At 42.2% G+C, this 23016-nt stretch overlaps 1 protein-coding gene and 1 pseudogene across 4 annotated transcripts in view; one reads left to right on the plus strand and one right to left on the minus strand.

Annotated features, from left to right (window-relative positions):
* Positions 1-23016, plus strand: part of LOC147029615 (insulin-like growth factor 2 mRNA-binding protein 3) — a 316214-nt gene that overhangs the window by 283176 nt on the left and 10022 nt on the right. For all 4 annotated transcript variants that reach the window (XM_085872799.1, XM_085872797.1, XM_085872798.1 and 1 more), the window contains one exon: positions 11578-11691. In XM_085872799.1, coding sequence (XP_085728925.1) covers positions 11578-11691 — 114 coding nt within the window. The remainder of the gene's footprint in view (positions 1-11577; positions 11692-23016) is intronic.
* LOC147029616 (uncharacterized) lies at positions 12764-18407 on the minus strand (annotated as a pseudogene).

The following is a 23016-nucleotide window of genomic DNA, read 5'->3' on the forward strand; positions in this document are numbered from 1 at the left end:
ACGGCGGAGGTGTTGGCAGCGGTTTGACCACAGCAACCACAGCAGGCTTCCCCAGGACCGTCTCCGGTTTTGTTGTTTTCTTTGCTGCAGAAGAACAATGTCTCACGCACTCCCTGATTAGATTTTTAATACAAGTGATGACAACAATCACTGCTATGAAGATCATGAGCCCTATAAACAACCAATGGATTATCCAGGCTCCCCAACTCCCCAATATTCCCTTCAACCAAGATCCCATTGACCATCCCTTGTTAAAATCATGATATTTTGCACCTTCAGCTTTAATTTTTTTTAGCCAAATTATCAATTTCTTCTGAATTATCTGGAATGTATGTGCAGCATTCCACACCTATAACCGCACACGTCCCTCCTTTTTCTGCTAAAAGCATATCCAGAGCAATGCGGTTTTGCATCACGGTTGTCCGTATAGCTACCAGCTCGGCACTCGTTTTGTGAAATCCTTCGCTGGTGGTATTAGTAAGCTTTTCCAAAGATGCTGCCAAATTGATAATTTCCCTTGCACTCTTGCATGCTCCATAAAAGGGGAATGCAATCATGAAAAACCTCTCAACTTCTGAAATGGCTCTTTTCGATCTGACCTGTGGTACAAAGGGTGATTGGTCAGTGATCCGAATCCTGGGTAGTATAAATCCCAAAAAACATGATCCCCTCCATCCCACTGGTAGCCATGAGTATGCCTTATACCCACACACAAAATATGTACCATTTAGGGGTGCCTGAGGTTCAAGAAGGTTATTTACTTCGATTTTTACAGGTATGGTTGTTCCATTAATTCGCCCTTTTATGGTCACCATTTCATCCCCATGTCTAGCATAGTACTGGCATGTTGATTCTCCTAAATGGGGTCCCCCCTTGTCCTCTAACTAGACAAATCAATCCAATTTGTTTGTGCATGAGCTGAAAATGTGGGGGGTACTTTTCTAATCCCTCCCCCTTCTTCAATCCATCATAATTCGTTACTTTTATTGCTCTTGCCAGGCCCTGTCCCACAGCCTTTTGCTTAATAGTACTGTACTTAGGGTAATACCAATGCTCATAGTTCGTGCAATTATAACCCCCCTTCTCCCAATTACTTTTTATTTGTGTTATTCTACCTTCCACTGATGCCTTCTCTACTTTAGTTAAAACTGGTCTATCTTGTCTACGGACTATGTACCCACACATGTTCTCCCCTGGAGTGGAACTGCAAACAAGGGTAATCCGTGTTTTCCCATATACGCCTTCCTAATGCAATTGATCCCAATGTTTACCTTTTTCTTCCCTGTGCACCCTGTCACAACCCATTCCTTGTTTCCCCTACCATTGACCTACCAAACATTCTGATCTCTATGACATTCCCAAAATGTCCTCACTATCTGTTATTGTCCATATTATCACGATTATACACACGCTAATCAAACACTGCCACATCTGTCATAAACCTCCAGTAACATTTCTTTCTCTTTTCGATTTCCTGTATCCTTTTGCAATGAGATGCGTGAATCCATGATTGGCTTACCTTTTCTTGACAGCTCCTTGGGTAACCAATAATACCTGAAAAAGTCCAGTCCACTGCATCTTTAGGACGTTCCTCCATTCGAACACCCTGTTGTCAAACTCTTTCACAATATTTATTCGCATCACAAGAGTTAATATTCATTTATACATGTCCATATATTTTACAGACATTCTACCAATAATTACATGTACTGTTTGGTCGTGCCCTTAAATTGGTGACCAGGATCCCAGAGCCCTGAGCTCAACTTTCATTTACCACTGAACGAACCCCAGAGGGCTACCTCAGCCAGTCACTCATTTAAGACTGGCAAAAAAAAAAATGAACATCAGTACACTGGTAATAGGGACACCACATCAGCAGCACAGTCATGCTCCAACCAGTGATGCACCCAACAGCCCAAAGGCAGCACACACCACAAACATTTGATAACACATAGCTGCTTCCAAAACTTTCGATTTTACAAATTTTCGATTTTCTCCCACCTCTGCAAGTTCTTGAGTGTAACATATTCTCAGCACCTCCTTCTACATCATCCCCCTTTTGTTCGTGCAGCTCATTTTTATGAGCCAAAGCGAGCAAAACCTTTTGGGTAACCACTTTGTTGTGGGGGCTGGGTATCAACAGCAAGCACGACCGCTCGAGGGAGCAGTAGAGTCAGTTCCACCGACCGCACCCTTCTTTCCCATTCATAAGTTGGTCGTCATCAGAGAGCGTACATAGCCCCACGGTCTACCATTATGAAAATACAATGCACAGAGAACCTTCCCAGGTACGGTGGCTGCTATGATATGAAAAACGCGTTTTTAAAATACCAACCGATGCTGACGTCAGAAGACAACAAATTCAGATCTCAACGTAAACAAAGATGTGAATTCTGCCTGTCTGAACCGACCCATGGGTTCACACCACTACCTTCACCACAGATGCATGTGCTCACCTGCACCCACTATTTGCTCACCCACTGACCCAGATGATCCTGATGGTGCAATTATCCCAATCGCCCCTTGGCGTCCTGGTGTTGCAGACTCCCCGTCTCCAGCATTGCCCTGAGGGCCAATCATGACCACTTGGGCCTGGAGGTCCGATAGGACCTGAACCACTAACAGTTCCACTGCCTCCCGCTTCTCCAGGTGGTCCAGACAACCCAGTGGCTCCCTGGGCACCATCATGAAGCCCATAAGAAGCACATAAGGACAGAGTCATTAGAATATAAAATAAATGGAAATTTATACACAAGCACCCATATAGGTGCCGCTTAAGGACTGGCCCTCACCAGACACACACCCCCCCCAAAAAAGGGACCCCGTTGGGTCGTTATTGATACTCCCCCCTCGGAGGGAAGGTGAGCTGGAGGTGAGAAGCTTCCTTGGACCTTCCTGCCTCGTGCAATCCTTGACAATCCGGCTCGATGGTACTCGAACCTGCAACTCGATAGCGCTGCAAGCACCAGGTAGTTAGGTAGCGTTGATTGCTAATGGAACTCCCCCACAGGCGCTTGGCACGTATGCTCATCGGAAAGGCCAATGGTGGAAGGTAGCCAGGGAGGATGTCGTTGTTGTAGTTTTTTTTTCTTCATATGTGCTCAATATATTACTATCGATTTACCTATTCTTGACTAGCCTACTTTGCGACATTAAATATCCTCTTATTTCCACAGTTCCCCTACATTGTGCCATCTGTACAGTATACACATATCAGGAATATGCTTTCACCCTCGGCTAGATTGCATACCGCAATTAGCACAGAATCACTTTCCAAGATGTTATTCTCAGTGTACACTACATACCCTGACAGTTATGTCCAGTATCGGACATCTTTCGATTACCACATTTTACTCTAACAGTGAGTCAACCAACACTGCCTAATCAGATATCATCCATTCATCCATTTGGACCACACTTCTACAAAGCATTTGGTGCTGCCCAAAATAAAATAAAGTATTTTCCTCTGTTCCCGGCTGAGTTGTGTATGTAATTATGTCCACAGCCACAGTTGCGATTTTAACTCATTCTTCATTCAAACATGTCATGGTAATTGTTTTTAAAATCTGCCAAATTCTCAATTATCTTTTACATGAGCCTAAAGTAAATCCCAACACACACTCCGCACCTCACTTGCACGATTCGTATTTCCTCTTTCAAACCGTCAGAGCACAATGTCTATTGTTTGTGGCTCTTGGCGACTCCTGACTCTCAGTATCCCTGTTTCCTGAGGTTGACTCAGCCTGTCATTCCTCCCAGGTCGGTGAGATTATTTATTCCAATGTGTGTATCGGTGGAGGGACACTGCATCATTTGCACTGACACGTCCTTGTGACAATTGATACTAATCTGTCGCCACGTACTGCACACAACTGATGACTCGAGTCCCGACCCATGCCCATCATGACAGCAGCTGTGCCCCTGCACGTTCGAGCAGCAATTTTGTAGCTTAATGTTCAGGGTGCCTGGAATAACTTGCCAACTCTTCACAAAAAGCATCGTGGGATCTTTAATGTTCACGAACCGATGTTAGCAAACTTTGCAGTGCATGTGAAACACCAGGGTGGCAGTTTTAGAGCTGCGTTGAGATTTGAACCGAGGATGCACAGCTCAAAGGGCAGCCATACCTCCAGACTCTTCGGAGGTGCAGGGGGCTGTAGGGGGTTGGCACATTGTGGAATTTACTCAGGTCCAGCACACAATGGTCTTGTCCATTTGCACATGTGTACTTGCAAACTTACAAGGCCAGGATGAAGTGGTTCGAAAATTTACACAGCACCCTCGGCACGGCCGATTTCAATGCGGCCCAGATGTTGACCACACTCGTGCTTCGTGCTCCATCTCGCACACCGTACAGCCCTCCCTCCTTCGAGGGCTCCACACACGGCTTACTTCGTACATTCAACCACAGATGCCAACCACAATTTATTGTAAAACCGAGCTCCTCAAAATAATGATGCACCAACCGTGTTGATAATTTTCCTGCCTCACTCGGTTAAAAAAGATATTTCTTTTCCAAAGCTTCTCCCCGTGTTCAGGCAAACTTCACGCAGCCCGACTCTCCCAAGCAAAAATCGCGCACAGCCCGCACTTCACAGCAGGGCACCAACACATTGAGCACGATAACCGCTTTTATGGTCAATTTTAATCCAAATAATTTATCCTGACAGATCGAGGCTCATATAAGGACAACAAACATGCTCCTCTGTCCGCTTTCATACAAAAAAAACTTGATTGCGCCAGGCAGAGGATTAATGCTCCGTGACAAGGTCCGCAATGGACGCGTGTTCAAAGACCACTGGTCATCTCCCCCAAAACCATTTCTGCAGCTTGCCTAATGTCTTTGTCCTGGTTCTTGGATGTCACTGTTTCATTCACCGACGAGTGAAGACACAGCACGCCTCTGGGCACAGCATGTGCACTTCGACACAGCTCGCCCCCACCTTTTATCCTACCCCTCCTTTCTTCGCACATTGGTCCCGCGTCTCTCCCCATCTCCACATCCACAACAAACTGCGGACATACGTTCGACCCACACATTAAAACGTATACAAATTAATTTAAACACATTTCAGAACTATTTGACTCTATATTAAATTACCTTTTATTTATATCCAACCGCGATTAAATAATTCCCAATTCAATTCGTGTTGTATGGACTCCTGGACTTGGAGATCACAATCAAGGCTTTATTCGGCACATCTGCCACAAATTCTCCCGTTGACTCGTTTTTGAGTCGTTAAAAAAAAATAAAAAAACTCTCAAAGAGGAACACGACCCCCACCTTTACCCTTCAGGCAAGACGCACACATTCCTCCACTTCACAATGGGGGCATCCTTCCCTCTGTGGGTTATCATTCCCACCCACCTTCCATTTCCACACATCGTTTTCACGAGCAGCCTGGCTTCGTCCGCTGTTCTTTCAGAACTTCGCTTTAAATTTCCAATTATTATCACATCAGAACTAATCTCAATTCCTGTTCTTTTAATGGATATTTTACCGATTTTGAGTTGGCTGCACTGTAACCTTCCCTTCCGCCTGCGTTTTTCCGCCACCTCCTCACCGGGAAGGCAAAAGTCGTGGCCAGCGACCTCGTACCTTCCAGGTTTGGACACAACCTCGACGGATTAAGGAAACCCTCAGATGGGTAACCTGGTATTCTCTCTTGATTTCCTTGCTCTGTGCACTGCAGTTGCACAGGTGGGGCAAGGTGTTTTCTCAACTTATTCTTTTAATCTTAACACTTACAACTTTTCTTTTTCTTTTTCCAATATTATTTATTTGTCATGCTTCTTCCCTACACATCTTACAAGCTTCAAGTTTGGTTCGGGCTTATTCACAAATGCATATCTTAACGAATCTTTATTCTAGGAATGCATATGGGTACTTTTATATTCATTCATAGCATGATTCCAATTGATCACATTACCTTGGTCCATAATTTCCGTGACAGCTTTATTTTCCCACTTTCCCTGAATCATTTCTAGAGTATTCTTGGACTGGTCAGTGTTTTGCCTGGGGTGGTCTTGGGTTGGGTTGAGTGTCTTTCACACCTTTCCACGAACCCTCACACTCCCTTGCACACCTTGCACGTCCTCAATCTCCCACAGAAATACCTTGTCTCTTGGAGATTTCTCAGATTACCCTCCCGGGCTTATACCTTACAATCTCCCCTTTAGACACTGTTCTCCAGGGATTTCTTAGATGAGCCTGTAAGCATCAGCTGCAACCCCCCCTGCGAACACTTAACCCCCCGGGGGTACCCTTGTTTTTGATGCGCACAAAGCTCCCTCTTTTCTCGTTCTTTTAAGATAAGTACAGATCACAAAGAGCAACGAACTTGTATGTCCCAGTGCGAGAAAAAGAGACAGTTCTTACCTTATCTTTAAGCCGGCCGGCTGCTGTCCTCTTTTTGTCTCACCAAGCAAGAAGTTCCCCTCTTTTGCTCTGTTTTTACCCCCTTGCCAACTACGCCAAAATGTCGAGATCAGGGTCTGCAATCAAGCAATGACTACACCAATCGTCGTAGAGAAGAGGTTTAATGCGCATCAAAAGTGTATACACGAGAGTAGAAAGGCACAGAATACCTACAGTATACCAGCCCAGTCAAAACTCTGGCCCCCAAGCAGTTTGGTTTACTTTATATATACTTTTCCTGCTCATCTGGTTTCTTTGAAAGTAACAACACCCCAGCAAATATTCTCTCCTGGCCTGACAAAGCATTTATCTTTTCACAAGCAAGAAGATCTGTTATTGATCAGGCAGATCTTTATCACAATATATATTATCGTCTCATTCTACTACAAGATGTTCCCTTTTGAACTATACCAAGACAGTGCTGATTTATGATTGGGCTTCTCTGAGCCCAAGGCTCAAAGAATGTTGTTACAAGGGCCAACAAGAAAGCCAGATGTTCAGCTGCACGACAAAGAGACAGAGACAGAGACAGAGAAAGAGACACAGACAGAGAGTGAGAGTGAGAGTGAGAGAGAGAGAGCCGACTGGCTTTGATTACCAACAGTCAAAAATGGTAGCTTACTGAGAGCATTTTAAATGCTTTGGCTTCCTCAATTAAATGCTACATTCAATTTTAAGAAAAGGTAATCCTGTTAATTTGGCTGCTTTCATCTTGGGAGCTGTTCAACAGCTCCACATATATATGTATATATATATGTATATATATATGTATATAATGTAATTCTGAAGCATGCACTGTCAAAGTACCTCTCAATGTATGTGCATCACATATATATATATATACATATATATATATATATATATATATATATATATATATATATATATATATATATATATATATATATATATATATATATATATATATATATATATATATATATATATATATATATATATATATATATATATATATATATATATATATATATATATATATATATATATATATATATATATATATATATATATATATATATATATATATATATATATATATATATATATATATATATATATATATATATATATATATATATATATATATATATATATATATACACATATATATGTATATATATATATATGTATATATATATATATATATACATACATATATATGTATATACATATATATGTATATATATATATATATACATACATATATATGTATATATATATATATGTATATATATATATGTGATGCACATACATTGAGAGGTACTTTGACAGTGCATGCTTCAGAATTACATTCAATAAGAAATAGATTCATTGTGACGAGTGTGGAGATCTCTAAAACAACATTTTGTTGATGAAATGACTGGCAAGGATTCATGTCTGCATATCCATTCTTTTGATGCTCACAAAACTTTAGACAAATTCATTGTGTGGATTGCAGTTGGATAAAAGCTGTCGTGCAAGCAATTACAGTTGATCTTGATGGAACGATAATGTTGACCAGAGCGGAGAAGTTCAAAAATGTGCGCTGTGTGAAAATCATCTCGGATGATAGCTTTTACTCTTTTCGTAACTCGACTTGAGTGCAGGCTCTTGATGGAAGGTAGATCGCATCCAATTTCATGAAGCAGTTTTTACTATCCTATTGCCAGGATTTGTCGTCCCATGTCGAACTGCCATACCAGACATTGAAAGACAATATCAGTACACACACTATCGAAGTTGAACAACCTTCGAAGAAAGAACAACCATTGCAGTGCCTTCATCACACAGTGATTGGTGTTTATCTCACACTTAAGATCTAATGAAGGGGTAGGGGGGGGGGCGGGCGGGTGGTGTGGCAAATTTGGGGTCCCATGGGTGTGGCATGTTAATTTTTGGCAACCCTTGTAAATGTATTCTCCTGGGTCCTCGTACCTGGAAAAAATTATTTTTCCATTTTTTTCTGTTCACCTTTAATGACCTTGACCCTAGGTAAAAGTTGAAATGTCATTTTAGCCAAAATTCAGCTTTTCCATGATTTCCACTTTTAGTTTCTTGCCTAAACAATATGTTTATGCCAGAATATGGAATACATGCAACCTTCATGAAATATGTATGTTCTTTTCAGTTAAAGATGAATAAAAATGATGTTTTTAAAGGCATACTGTCCAAAAATGTGTGTTTATAACATAAAATATCAAGAATACAGGATGATCTGTGCTGATCTAGATCTAACAAATACTAAAATTGTTTATAATTATAAGAGTTGCATTTCTGTGGCGTGGACGAGACAACAAGGAATTATCCTTCGTCTGAAAAATGTCAAGTCTTCTACAAACCCTCTGACATACGAGGATGACGACCTGGTGAATATCACCACCAAAGTCATCATGTCAGAGGAAGTGCGGAAAAATATCTCCACACAATGTGAAATTGGCCAGGAGTACGCTTCCTTTGTTTAAGAACGCATCATTAGTGACAAGGTCCACCTCTGGGCAAGAATAAAAAGGTTCAGCTGAAAATATGGGCAAGCGCAAGAAAGGTCGTGAAGCATAAACTGCTTGATCAAGTAGTGGAGCTGAAGGATGACAGGGCACTGTTTGCCCATATGCAAATTGTTGCCAGGTCCTGATCAGAGTTGAATGACAAGGAAGCCATTGGTCAGTATGAATTCATCTCACTCCCACAAGCTTTGTACTCCATGACTGGCGTGCTTCTACCATCCATTGACAAAAGCAAACTCATGGCCATACTGGAAGTTTCCCCCAAAGAATGTTTCAGTCAATGATGTTCAACTTCCGCAGAAGGAGGTCACCATCATAGATGGTATTGCTGTGGTGCATGCAATAGGCAAACCATGCCAGCATGGATTAAAAAAAAAATGAGCAGAGCTGGCCAATCATTTCACTGCTACACTGGACAGCAAGGCCAATGACTGTGAGGTGAATGGAGTGTTTGATCGCTACGATGTCTTGCAACACTGAAGGAAGCCACAAGAGTGAGGCGCAAACTTGGAAAGCCAGCCATCGTCTATTGTGTGGAAGACAACACACTTGTCGAGAAGGTATCAGCAAAACAGTTCCTTTCAAGTTCAAAGATGAAAGTCCAACTAACTCTGTACCACACAAAGAAAGCCTTGCACCACTTTAAGAAGACAACCAAGACCTTGATTGTCACGTCAAGGAAAGACATGATGTCCAACAGTGTTGACGTACAGCACCTCTGCAGCAAGCAAGAAGAAACGGACACTAGAATCATCCTACACAGTCTAAATGCTGTAAACTGCATCTGGGGACTGAATGTGCAATTCCGTAGCTCCTCAGAAATCCTAGTTCTGATTATCAGATGTTATCCACGACTATGCAAAGACACATGCTTTGTCACGGACAGGGAACAATAAACGAGTCATCTTGGTGTCACTTGTATTCCATGCACTGGGTGAGGCAAAGGGTGGTGCACTGCCAGGCTTCCATGCTTTCTCTGGAGCAGATCAAACTGGAAAGTTTGCTGCCAAGGGCAAGCTTAGCTGCTGGCAGATACTGAAGAAGTCTTCCCTGATGTGGTATCTTCATTTGCTGCCCTTGGGAAACGCAATGAGTCATCACCAGAAACAACTGCAGGTCTGGAAAAGTTTGTCAGCTATATGAGCTCGGGATATCCATTTCTGATGTCGGTGACCTCCATTGGAGATTGTTCACAAATAAATGATCAGAAGCCCAAAAGTTGCCACCCACTCGAGGAGCTTCAAAAGAAGCTATTATACACGTGCACATTACCAAGCATTGGTGTAGTTCTAAGATTATATATGGGCCTAACTTACAGCTCCCACCAGTAACAGAGTATGGATGGAAAGTGTAAGGTCATGGACTAGTCGCCATCCCAACAATGCAGCTTCCTGCCCCATATGCAATCATACACCGAATAAAGTGTGGCTGTAACAAGATGAGATGCCTCTCCCACTGCTTCTGCAGATCACAGAATATGAACTTCACAAAGATTTGTGTGTGTGGTGCAGGTTTTAGAGTTTGCACCAATATTTTTCGTGGACATGCTTATCGGACTGATGATGATTTGGAGAATCATGCAGATTCTTTGCTGTGAATAAACAGTACATTAATGCTGGCCCAGTTTCAGGACACATATGTGTGTAGGCCTACTGTCACAGAAAGGGTTGATGAAGTAAGTTAACCAGCAAGAGCATAAATCTCTGAAGATACTTACAGTATGTCGACCATATCCTCTCACAGACATGTCGTTTAGGCTCGAAACTAAAAAGAAATAATGGAAAAACAGAATTTTGGCTGAAAACGGTGCTTCCCCTTTGACCGTGGGTCAAGGTCATCACAGATCAACAGAAAAAAGGCAACATCATTTTTCGAGTTCTGACTACCCAAGAGAATACATTTATAATGGTTGCCAAAATTAACATTCCATGCCCATGGAAATGTATTACATTGTCTATGTATGCCTAAAAATTTAAAAGAGGTGACTATTTCAACTTCAGTGTCTTGAATAACTTGAGGTTGAATGGGAGATTTGTTTCCCCACAAGTCAGCAATAATTTCCTTTGTTGAGATTGTTTAGAGAACACCATTCAACAAGTTTTTCCATTTGATTACGGTAATCACTTTCATCACTGTTGAGAATTATTCAAAATTGGGGGCCAGTAAAAATAGTCATGGGCATGGAGAGAATTAAATGAATTGATTATTAAATATGTAACAAGCAGAAAGTTTCACACTAATGTTGGCATTGCAGTTATAATGAGATAAAATAAGTTTATAAGTTCACTTTCAATCATAACTATGAGTCAAAATAGTGCGTGCTTGTCAGGAGACATATTCTGGTCCCTCAGACTGGGTTTTATCCACATTAGAGAGTGCTTCTTTTTAACTTTTACAATAGGTGAGCAAAAGCTTAGGAGCCATTGAACCAACCAATTATTGTGCCGCTTGAACCACAAATTGATTGTCCGAAGGAATTTTCTTTCGTTTTCGTGAGTGAATCAGTTGTGAAATCTTAAATGAACTTCAGCTGGTTGTCAGACCACTCATGGTAGACTTCACTCTCACTGCACTGATATATTGATGTTGTCTTGCCTATGAAATTCAGATCTAGTAATTTTGTAATGAACATCACTCCCTTTTGGCTCCCTGCAGGTAAATGAGCTTCAAAATCTGACGTGTGCAGAAGTGGTTGTTCCTCGAGATCAAACTCCTGATGAGAATGATCAAATTGTTGTTAAAATCAATGGTCATTTTTTTGCAAGCCAGGTAAGTCTCATCATCATTGCATTTGATTGGTTTATTGATCACAGTTGGTGATATGATGGATCGGGGGTGTTTGGCGTGTATCATCCAAGGATGTAACATGACAAACGATTGGTGGGTGCAACAGTGATCAGATCGAGTAATTCAACATTTTATTTTGAAAACTTAATGAGGGTTTCCGTTAAATTGGTTGTATACCCGGAGACACTTCTTTCTCTCAAACTCTTTGAATGTGAAGAACAGAGTATATTTGCAAGGTGAAGCATATATTGGACTTTATGATGATATGAGTTTGTCTTTTTGCTGGGGTTTCACTATCTATTTTTCTTTTAACTTTCAAATACTGTTCACTCTATATTCGTGTTCATGCATGATGAATCATCATGATCACAAGGCATACCTTAGAGACTATAGGCCATGGGCCAGATATGGTCCACGTGCACCCCCCCCCCCACAACCCTTCGACCCCATATTTTTCTGAAGCCTTAGGGTCCCCTGAGCATGAATTCAACTGGTAACAGTGAAAAAACTGGGACTCACTATCCATTTTCCAACCATATCTGACGGTACCCTCAAAATGTCAACTTTTCCTCAGTTTCGCACGTAAAAAATCCCCTGACTGATAAGATCTCTGCAGTTGCCCAATAAGCATTAATATTAACAAATTATATATCAAATGAAAGATTATCACATGGAATTTTTCAAAATAGAGTTATCTGTCAAATTTAATAGCGTTATGTTTGTCCCAAGAAGTGATGAAGAGAAGTACCTCGCCTTTCCTTTTGACAACTCAGATATCTGAAATAATAACGTATATTCATGCTCATTTTACCTGACACAAACAAATAAATATTTCTATGATACCACAAATTTTACTACCTTTCTATTGATACCAAAATTGTCCCACACCAACTCAAGATGTACCAGGTATTACGTCTTAAACATAAGTACATCACTGTTGCAACACCCAACATGTAGTCGCCAGTAAGATGTAAGACTGAGAAAATATTCCTTACTTCACATAAAGAATATAAATGATAAGTTTATTTTAGAAAAACAATTGAAACTTATTATGTCATGTCCACAAAATGTCATTGTGCATGGATTTCGCATAATATTCATTATCGCTGTCGTCATCACTCTCCAATGCCTGCTCTATATCATCAAATGCATCCATATCTGAATCCTCATCAGAGTCAGTGTCGTCAGGTGTGACTTCAGCAATGTCAGCCAGTTGCCGTGGGAGGACATCTCCTTCATACCATAGAGGAGGGGTCGTGAACGTGTGGCTCGCGAGCCAGGTGTGGCTCTTTTGATGATTGCATCTGGCTCGCAGATAAAATTGGAGTTTTAAACTTTGAAAGTCCAATATTTCTCGCGGAAGCTTTACCTATAGTTTGAATGGTGTCGTGCTTCATTCACGTGCAGGGCTGAACTTGGTAGAAGGAGAGAAGAAAAAACGCCTCCGAATGGGCTGAAGCGGTTTTTGTTTCGTCCAGTCATGCGGCCGAGGCGACTCGTGATTTCGGTTCCTCCAATGACGTGCCGCCGCCGAGACGCGTAGCGGAATTCATCTCGACCAATCACGCGCCACCGCTGAGGCGACATTATCCCAGAGTCGGCCGGCCGTGCCGCACCTCTCGAGTATATAAGCCCGTGCGCAGGCCAGCCAGACTCACTATTTGCCAAGCCTCAGTTGGGTCAACATCTCCCTCTCTCATTTGCTCAAAGCTAACCCTTCGACGAAGAAGATGGCGAAAAGAAAAAAAGATGAGGAGTATCGTACATTTCAGGACGAATGGGCTGAAGAATTCGCCTTTGTGGAGAGAGCAGGTTCTGTGGTGTGTCTAATTTGCAATGACAAAATTGCATCGATGAAACGGTCGAATATAAAGTGGCACTTCGACACACGCCATGCTACCTTTCCATCAAAATACCCTGCGGGAGACAGCAGAAAGAAAGCGTGCCAAGAGCTACTGAGCAGGGTGCAAACCAGCCAGCAGCAACTCCGCGTATGGACCCGGCAAGGTGACTATAATTCCGCTAGCTTTGCTGGATCTTTAGCAATAGTGAGGAACGGAAAACCATTCACAGATGGTGAGTATGCTAAAACGTTCATGCTGGATGTAGCCAATGAACTTTTTGATGATCTTCCGAACAAAGACATGATAATCATACGGATACAAGACATGCCTCTGTCGGCAAGAACTGTTCATGATCGTACCATCATGATGGCAAACCAAGTGGAGGAAACGCAAGTGAAGGACATAAATACAGCGCCGTTCTTTTCCCTGGCTTTGGATGAGTCAACAGACGTATGCCATTTGTCGCAGTTCATTGTGATTGCAAGATATGCTGCTGGTGATACACTGCATGAAGAAAGTCTTGCTGTTCTGCCAATAAAAGGGTCCACAAGAGGTGAGTATTTATTCAAGTCTTTCATGAAGTTCGCTCAAGAAAAAAATCTACCTATGGATAAACTTATCTCAGTGTGTACTGATGGTGCTCCGTGTATGGTGGGGAAAAACAAAGGATTTGTGGCGCTTCTCCGTGAACATGAAAATAGACCCATCCTAAGTTTCCATTGCATTCTACACCAGGAGGCACTTTGTGCTCAGATGTGTGATGGGCAGCTTGGCGAAGTGATGTCGCTGGTCATTCGTGTGATCAACTTTATTGTTGCCCGAGCCTTAAATGCTCGCCAGTTTAAAACACTGCTGGATGAAGTTGGAAATAACTATCATGGTCTGCTTTTGCACAGCAATGTGCGTTGGTTGTCAAGAGGGAAGGTGCTTAGCCGTTTTGCGGCTTTCCTGAACGAAATCCGGACTTTCCTTGAAATGAAAGGGATTGAGCATCCTGAGCTAGCCGAAACTGAGTGGCTCCTCAAGTTTTACTATCTCGTGGATATGACTGAACATCTGAACCAGCTCAACGTGAAAATGCAAGGCATTGGAAATACAGTGTTATCCCTTCAACAAGCCGTGTTTGCTTTTGAAAACAAGCTGGAGCTCTTTATCATGGATCTTGAAACAGGTCGTTTACTACATTTTGAAAAACTGAGACAATTTAAAGATGCATGCACAGCAAGTGAGCCCACTCAAAACTTTGATCTCCACCAGTTAGCGAGCTTCACATCCAGTCTCCTACAATCATTCAAAGCACACTTTGGAGAATTTCGTGAGCACACTCGTCTTTTTAAGTTCATCACCCATCCAAACGAGTGTTCACTGAACACAGCCGACCTGAGTTACATTCCTGGTGTCTCCGTCAGAGATTTTGAAGCAGAAGTGGCTGACCTGAAGGCCTCAGACATGTGGGTGAATAAGTTCAAGTCACTGAATGAAGATTTGGAAAGAATCGCACGACAGAAAGCGGAGTTGGCGAGCAAGCACATGTGGACAGAAATGAAAAAAACTTCAACCCGAAGACCAGCTGATTATCAAAACTTGGAACGCGCTTCCTGTCACATACTACACACTGCAGCGTGTGAGTATTGCTGTATTGACCTTGTTTGGATCTACGTATGCATGTGAGCAGTCATTCTCACATCTTAAAAACATCAAGTCCAACCTACGATCACGTCTAACGGATGAAAGCCTCAACGCTTGCATGAAGCTTAACCTCACCAAGTACCAACCAGACTACAAAGCCATCAGCAAATCCATGCAGCACCAGAAGTCCCATTAATGGTGAGTATTATAACAACATTATTTAAAAGAATAAATTCAGAGGCTTATTATACTCACATTTAGTTAAATTCAGTCTTAAAATGTATTATATGGCTCTCACTGAAATAGATTTCCAAATATTTTGCTTTCATGGCTCTCTGAGTCAAAAACGTTCCCGACCCCTGCCATAGAGGATCAAGGTTACCATTCTTTTCCTCCCAACCATGTCCCTGACTGGCCTTTGGAATCTGTGGTTGTGGAATATGCGCGGTCTTCCAAATCCGTACTTGGTGGTTTACTCTCTGAATGTGCTGGGTAAGAGCTCGCTTACAAGGTGGTAAGTTAGCCATATCCACATTCCCTGAAGGCACAAGACGACTTTGCCTGGCACAGAGCTCGTTTATACGAATGAGTTGCAGATCATCAACTTTTGACACCTTTGACGCTCTTCCGTACATGGCACACGTGAAGGTGTCCAACTCAGCAATGAGCTCATCAGGAATATCCCAAGCATCGCCCAGTTTCTCCAGAGTAGAGATATATTTTGGAAAGCGCAGAAGAGTTTTCACAGGTTTAAGTTTGCCAATTCCTCGAAAGGCACGAGTGGTGTCACAGCCACTATAAGCATGGAGTGCCATGAGAGCTGTGCACTTTTCCTGGCCAAAATCTGTAGCTAGTTCACTGACATTTACCATCCTCTGCTTGTTGCCTTTGCCTGTGTCAAACAGGACAGTTGTACCATGAACAGAGGCAGCATAGTGTAATAGGATGAAAAAAAAAGGATGAAAAATACATCTGAGTCTGGACTTTTGACTCGGACAAATTGATCGTTTCTGAGTCAAGCATACTGAACATACAGTATCGTATGAGAGTCAGTTTCTTCCTGGGTTGATTTCAGCAGTGGTAGCTCCTCTCTAATTCTTGTTTGGCCATCAGCAGATGTGAGCAAATATGCGATGCCCTCACATACAAAGATCACTCACCTTCCATGCAACCTTGATGCATAGTTATCACCACTCCAGAGTCTAAGCAGAAGTTTGATGAGCTGTATCTTGTTCTCATCATTTGACAGGAACAATTTCCAATCAGGTGGTCTCTTCATGGCTTCACCTGTATGTAAAAGCTTTTGTCCACAGCCCCGACGTCGCCTCTCCATCGACTTCACTGAATCAGGCAAATATTGATCAGTGCGAAATACCACATCTACTGTTTTTCCAATGATGTCAAACACTTTGTAAGATATCTGACTAAAATGACTTGGTATTTCTTTCAGGTAATAGAAGCAAGCATTGCCATCATACAGAGTCAATGTTTCATTGGTTGGTGGTACATCAGCATCATTACAAACCTTGATCAGGTTTTGAAATGCCTTTGCTTTGTCAGTCTTAGCAAAATATCCATAAGCTGTAGCGATGCTGTATGGTACGGGAGTTAATGGATATGTCAACAGTTCTTTCATATCGACTTGTAAGCCCTGGTTTTGTGACTTTACAAAGAGTTGAAAGGCTACATTACCCTGTTGCTTGTACTGTATTACCTTATTCTTGGTTGTCTTCATCTTAGATACCTTGTTCATGTCACTCAGAGTTTTGAGGTTCAGTCTCTTCACAGGCTCAAAGAAATCTTTACTATTCTTCAGTCGAGCTTCAATAAATTCATCTCGTGCTTTTTCACAACCAGCTTCAGCCTTTAGAACATCGTCTGAAATAGCATCAGATGCAGCACTTCCTGATGAGAGTATCAACAATTGATCATTTGTCTCTATATTGAAGGACTAAGAAATCTTCTGATGGCATCTTTGGCCCTTTTCACCAACTTCTCTCCTTTTGTGACCTCTGTCGGACATGTATCACGATACTTTGTTCCCTCTCCACTGTCCAGCATGTGAGCCATTCCAAGTGCAGCATCAACATAAAGAGACCTTGCATGTGTTGTCCTAACCCATCTCTGGTAGGCCTGGTAGTTGGTGAGTGGTCCAGATGTACCTGCTGCACTGGTTCCAGCACCACCATGTGACTTAGCGTACCTAATGAAGGTCTCCTCCATGGTTTTATCCACTGCACAACGATTGCCAGGGATAAAGGAGCGTGTGACACTGATAGCTCCTCTCTTGATCAGTGATACTGCCCCTGGGTGTGAGTTGTCTATATTAGCTATGAACACAGAGAAATATGTCAGATACCTTGCATAGTTCTGTCTACCGAAACTGAAGAAGAGAGACGTCATGCGACTGATGGATGCAGCATACAAAAGAAAGTTGTTTGTCTTTACGGCTTCAAGGTGTGATAGAATTAAACAGACATGGTCCATGTATGACAACCACAGCTGGGCAGTCTTCCCCAAACGTCCATTTGCGACTCCTTTTTTGAATTCTGCATACTGCTCTATGAATTGGACAATGGAATTGTCCATCAAGACAGCACTCAAAGTATCTTGGCTGTGGGAATCTACTAGGGCACGTAGCTTATCTGATGATTCATCAGAGAAAGACGAGAACAGATCATCAGTGCTTTTATCTTTGAGGTACTCCTCTATGAGCAATCTTTCAAGACATTCCAACATAATATTGTGACAATGTAGGGCTCTGTCGTAGTTCTTCCCGGACATCACACCACCCAAAGATCCTCCACTGATTAGTCCTGCTTCTGGGAGACCATCTGCTAACCCAGACCCAGCCATCTTTTTGGCAATCATCTTCATATAAGTGCATACGAGGTGGAATGTGCCAATTGGAATTATGTGGCTCTCATACTTGTCTGGTGAGTTCCACACTAATGGGTAGGCCTTCATGCACACTACCAAGTCAAATGTAGTAATGACATAAGGCTGTCCAACTTCTCTGGTGGCCTCTTCAGCAGCACGCAAGCATTCTTGTACAGTTTTGTACTCCGTTATGGGATGGTTAATGACTGGAATGTGGATATGGCTAACTTACCACCTTGTAAGCGAGCTCTTACCGAGCACATTCGGAGAGTAATCCACCAAGTACGGATTTGGAAGACTGCTCATATTCCACAACCACAGATTCTGAAGGCCAGTCAGGGACATGGTTGGGAGGAAAAGGATGGTAACCTTGATCCTCTGTGGTATGAAGGAGATGTCCTCCCACGGCAACTGGCTGACATTGCTGAAGTCACACCTGACGACACTGACTCTGATGAGGATTCAGATATGGATGCATTTGATGATATAGAGCAGGCATTGGAGAGTGATGACAATAGCGATATTGAATATTATGCGTAATCCATGCACAATGACATTTTGTAGACATGACATACTAAGTTTGAATTGTTTTTCTAAAATAAACATAATTTATATTCTTTATGTGAAGTAAGGCATATTTTCTCAGTCTTACGTCTTACTGGTGACTACTTGTTGGGTGTTGCAACAGTGATGTACTTATGTTTAAGACGTAATACCTGGTACATCTTTAATTGGTGTGGGACAATTTTGGTATCAATAGAAAGGTAGTAAAATTTGTGATATCATAGAAATATTTATTTGTTTGTGTCAGGTAAAATGAGTATGAATATACGTTATTATTTCAGATATCTGAGTTGTCAAAAGGAAAGGCGAGGTACTCCTCTTCATCACTTCTTGGGACAAACATAACGCTATTAAATTTGACAGATGACTCTATTTTGAAAATCTGCATGTGATAATCTTTTATTTGATATATAATTTGTTAATATTAATGCTTATTGGGCAACTGCAGAGATCTTATCAGTGAGGGGATTTTTTATGTGTGAAACTGAGGAAAAGTTGACATTTTGAGGGTACTGTCAGATATGGTTGGAAAATGGATAGTGAGTCCCAGTTTATTCACTGTTACCAGTTGAATTCATGGTCATAGGACTTTAAGGCTTCAGAAAAATATGGGGTCGAAGGGTTGTGGGGGGGGGGGGGTGCACGTGGACCATATCTGGCCCATGGCCTACTAGGGATACACAAGTCTCCCTAAAGGCATAATGCAAGAACCAATTATTTATTGTCATGCTGGTTGTGTTGATCAACCTTTTTTTGCTGTATCTTCATGTGTGCTTCAGCCATGTGCATAATGCTACCTGTTGAGCTGCTTCGTCTTTCGTATGAAGCACGTGGCTGCGATTTGCCATAATTTGCTCGGAGTGTCGCTGATGCAGTACCCCCTGTAGGTGAGAGCAGGTATTTGGAATTTGACAAGAGTGCCGGTAATGGCTCACTTACTCTTCACGAAAAACACCGTGGGGTCTTTAACGTCCACCAACTAATGCCGGCAGACGGGATGCCCAGTTTATCGGAGTGATGGCACACATGTTGATTAATCACTCTGCATGTGATACAACAGAATAGACGACGTATTTCTGAGAAATGTGCATCCTAAAATCACTTTTTAGTTAAAGTTGGGAACATGACTTTTTAACATAATTAAGATATGCTGAATTAGAAGAGCCCTGTTCCCAAGCTGAATTTTGAGTTTTTGACCATCTAATTACCATAAACAAAATGGCTGCCAAATTGTCAATTTTGGGCACTTTCTTGGGACAGGCACGACTATACCATTTAAATAAATAAATGTACATTGTTCACATGTACGCATCTTAGAAATGTCCCTTGAGCAATGGATCAAAGCTACAGGCTAATAAAATTCGTAACTTGCCAAAAATCCATTATTATGCTAATTAGCTACTGCCATTAACAAAAAATCTATTTTCTGCTGTAACTTTGTTACTATGCATGCAAACCTGACAAATGAGATGTCTAGACCTACATTTTGAGGGTCAAGAAAAATGAGTAAGACATATTTGAAGCATTTTAATTAATGGTTACCGATGTTTATTAATGAAATGTAGAAGTTAAAGTTTCTAGTCTGTAATCATAAAAACTAAACAAAGTTCTATCGTGCTGCTACGTGAACAAATTTCAGTTAGCATAAACAGTTTTCAGGAATGCCTAACATCTTTTAGGAAAATCACATTGTATTCAGGCAAGGAGTCTGATCATCAATCTGTTGCTGGCATGCACACATTGATGTGCATCGTAATCCTGAATTCCGGCATGTGCAGCGTCGAGTCTTGCATTGTTTCCGACATGCACAGGCTACCATCTCAAGGCAACTGTCTGGAATGGGACTCAATGCCAACAGTATGGGTTGCAGTCTTGATTCCCCAAGTCTCCATCCCATTTCAGAGGGCGCAGGGAGTTCAAGTGTGGGGCAGTGGGAATTTCTCCATATCGCTTGATAGTGTACTCTCATCAAATGGAAACGGAGCGCATCACTTGTTGGGGCGATGCCTTATGGTTTTCCCGTCTTGGAGAACAATAAATGCTGTGCTGCATCAACAGTTTGTTGTGTGCACATTGTATATTCTGCAGACAAAGGTTTCTGAAGATTTGATGGTTTCCTCTGTGAGTTCACCAATGCCCAAGTTCTTCAGCAATTCATGGTGTTCTTCGAAGACCTTCCATTATGATCGTTTGGTGTGATTCGTGATGTCGGAGGTGGTGTCACACCCAGTCAATGTGTGATATGCAAGCAAGGATGCTGCTGAGCCTCTTGGTAGTTTGTTGAAAACTGCATCAATGGGTATATACCGCCGTTTCTTAGATGTGCCCGACATCATCCAGAGATGCTCGCATTGCATACGTCGAAAATGGTATACCAGAAGCAGGAGAACATCAGTGTCCCTGGAAGACACAACAACTGTATTAAACTGGCTGTGGACGGCATGCAGCACCAATCTTGTGTCGGCTTCTTCATGTGTGGATTTCAGAGGTGTCAAATCGGTTGTACCTTTTGATGACTTGACCTCGAGTTCCTCTCTAAATCCCCCGGCAACTACAATTTCTTTATCCTTAGGCACCTGCAAACACAGTTCCTCAGACAAGAAATGTGCTCGATCTGCTTTATTATCAGCGAGTGACAGAAAATTTGACCAGTTCTTTGGAAGAGGTACATCACGACCTTCCACAAGCCTTCTGATTGGCTGTGCTGCTTTACTGCGCCACACTCTGGTTGTACCCTTGATTGTTTCTTCCCTGTATCTGTCAAACACAATATCAATTCTTTGATATTTGGAACCTGCTTTTAGCACAGTTTTCACATACGTGTTGGCCAGATCTCCAAAGGTTACAGCATCATCAGGCTTTCCAAGAGCTACTACCAATGCTTGTCCATCAATGATAAGGCAAATTGACGTGTATTGAATTTGAATTGTCTCAGGACAGTCTATGTCTTATGTTATCACGTTGGCAAGTAATGACTTGTTTCCAGTGCGTAGTGTACCATTCATTTCGGCAAGGGATACAGGGACCGGAAGAAGCTCATGTTTGAGTACAGATGGCAAATGAACTGGCCGACCCGCCTCATAGTATAGGCAGTAATTAGACGTCGGAGGACATTTCTGTCTGTCTTCAGAACAATTTTCTTGTCTTTGTCCTTTGTGTGTTTAACCACTTTGTATAAAGTGGCAAATGTTGGGGCGTTATTCCTGCGCAGATGGTCATGGATTGAAACATGTGGCTTATCACATTGCTCAGCCACTATCAATCTGTCCTGAACAAATGTCTTGACTTCTTCTTGTACAAGCTCCTTGGCACATAGTAATCATTCTTGAATTGACTCTGTTGCTAGGTCTTTCGTAGCAAGGTTTTGCAACGTACCTGGATGTGATACAGATGAGAACACGCTGAATCCCTGGAAAGTGGAAAGTAAAGAATTCTCGTCATCATGGTCTCTCGTTTGTCGTGATTTGCTTGCTTCGTTGTGAAAGTCTGTTCTCCCACGGTGGAGACTGTACATTCCATGGGTTTGTTCTGCTATGTGAGATCTCAGGTTAAAGTAGAGTGTCCACCTACACAGAGCTGATGTCGTCTTGGTGATACCAATGATACCACCTCCTTTCTTGCCTGTGTCATTTATCCATTCCATGGCCTGGTCAGGATCTACTTGGCTGAACTTGTGAGCAGATCTCTTGACTACAAAATTGCCTCTTTGGAACTCTGTTAAAACAGGTTCTGGAAGCTGATGCATCTCCACTAGATACACTGGACCCCATCGTGCATAGTTCAGGTGGTCATACCGCTTGAAGTAGGGCAACATCAGACTGAAAGAGTAAAGATTGTGATCCCAGATGCCATCACGCTGAGCTCGAGTGTATTGCAGAAGTACTGTATAGCGACCATGTCCATATATTGCCACCAGAAGCTGAAGTTCACATCATCAGATCTACTCTCAACAAAATCATCCAGGAGCTTCCTGAACTTTTCCTGATCCAGAAATGTTATCAGTTCTGGAATCTTTTGCGGGTCGTCATCAGAAGCCATCCTGGAAATGCAAGCATGGCCGTCCTTGTCCGCCTCTGCAACAAAGGAGAGAAGGCTTGGCATCAGGCGACGCCACAGAGCTTGCAAAGTCAGTTTGTGTGCCCTTATCGCTTTGTTGTATGCCTTTCCTGCCAGAACAAGTTCTACAGTGCCTTGCCCGAGCAGTCTACTCTCCACCCACACTTCAGCTTTCTGGAAACATTAATATGATCTCCTATGGCCTTGAGGAAGTTCATAGATACGTAAAGGCCACCTAGCTGAGGTATTAACTTATCCTGGTATTCTGGAACAGACCACTTTAGCTCCATAAGTCTACAGTACAGCGCTTGGTCGACTGTGAGGACTGTATGTT

Source organism: Eptatretus burgeri, chromosome 3, assembly GCF_056783735.1.
Source record: "Eptatretus burgeri isolate ZD-2024b chromosome 3, Ebu_testis_v1, whole genome shotgun sequence".
NCBI lineage: Eukaryota > Metazoa > Chordata > Myxini > Myxiniformes > Myxinidae > Eptatretus > Eptatretus burgeri.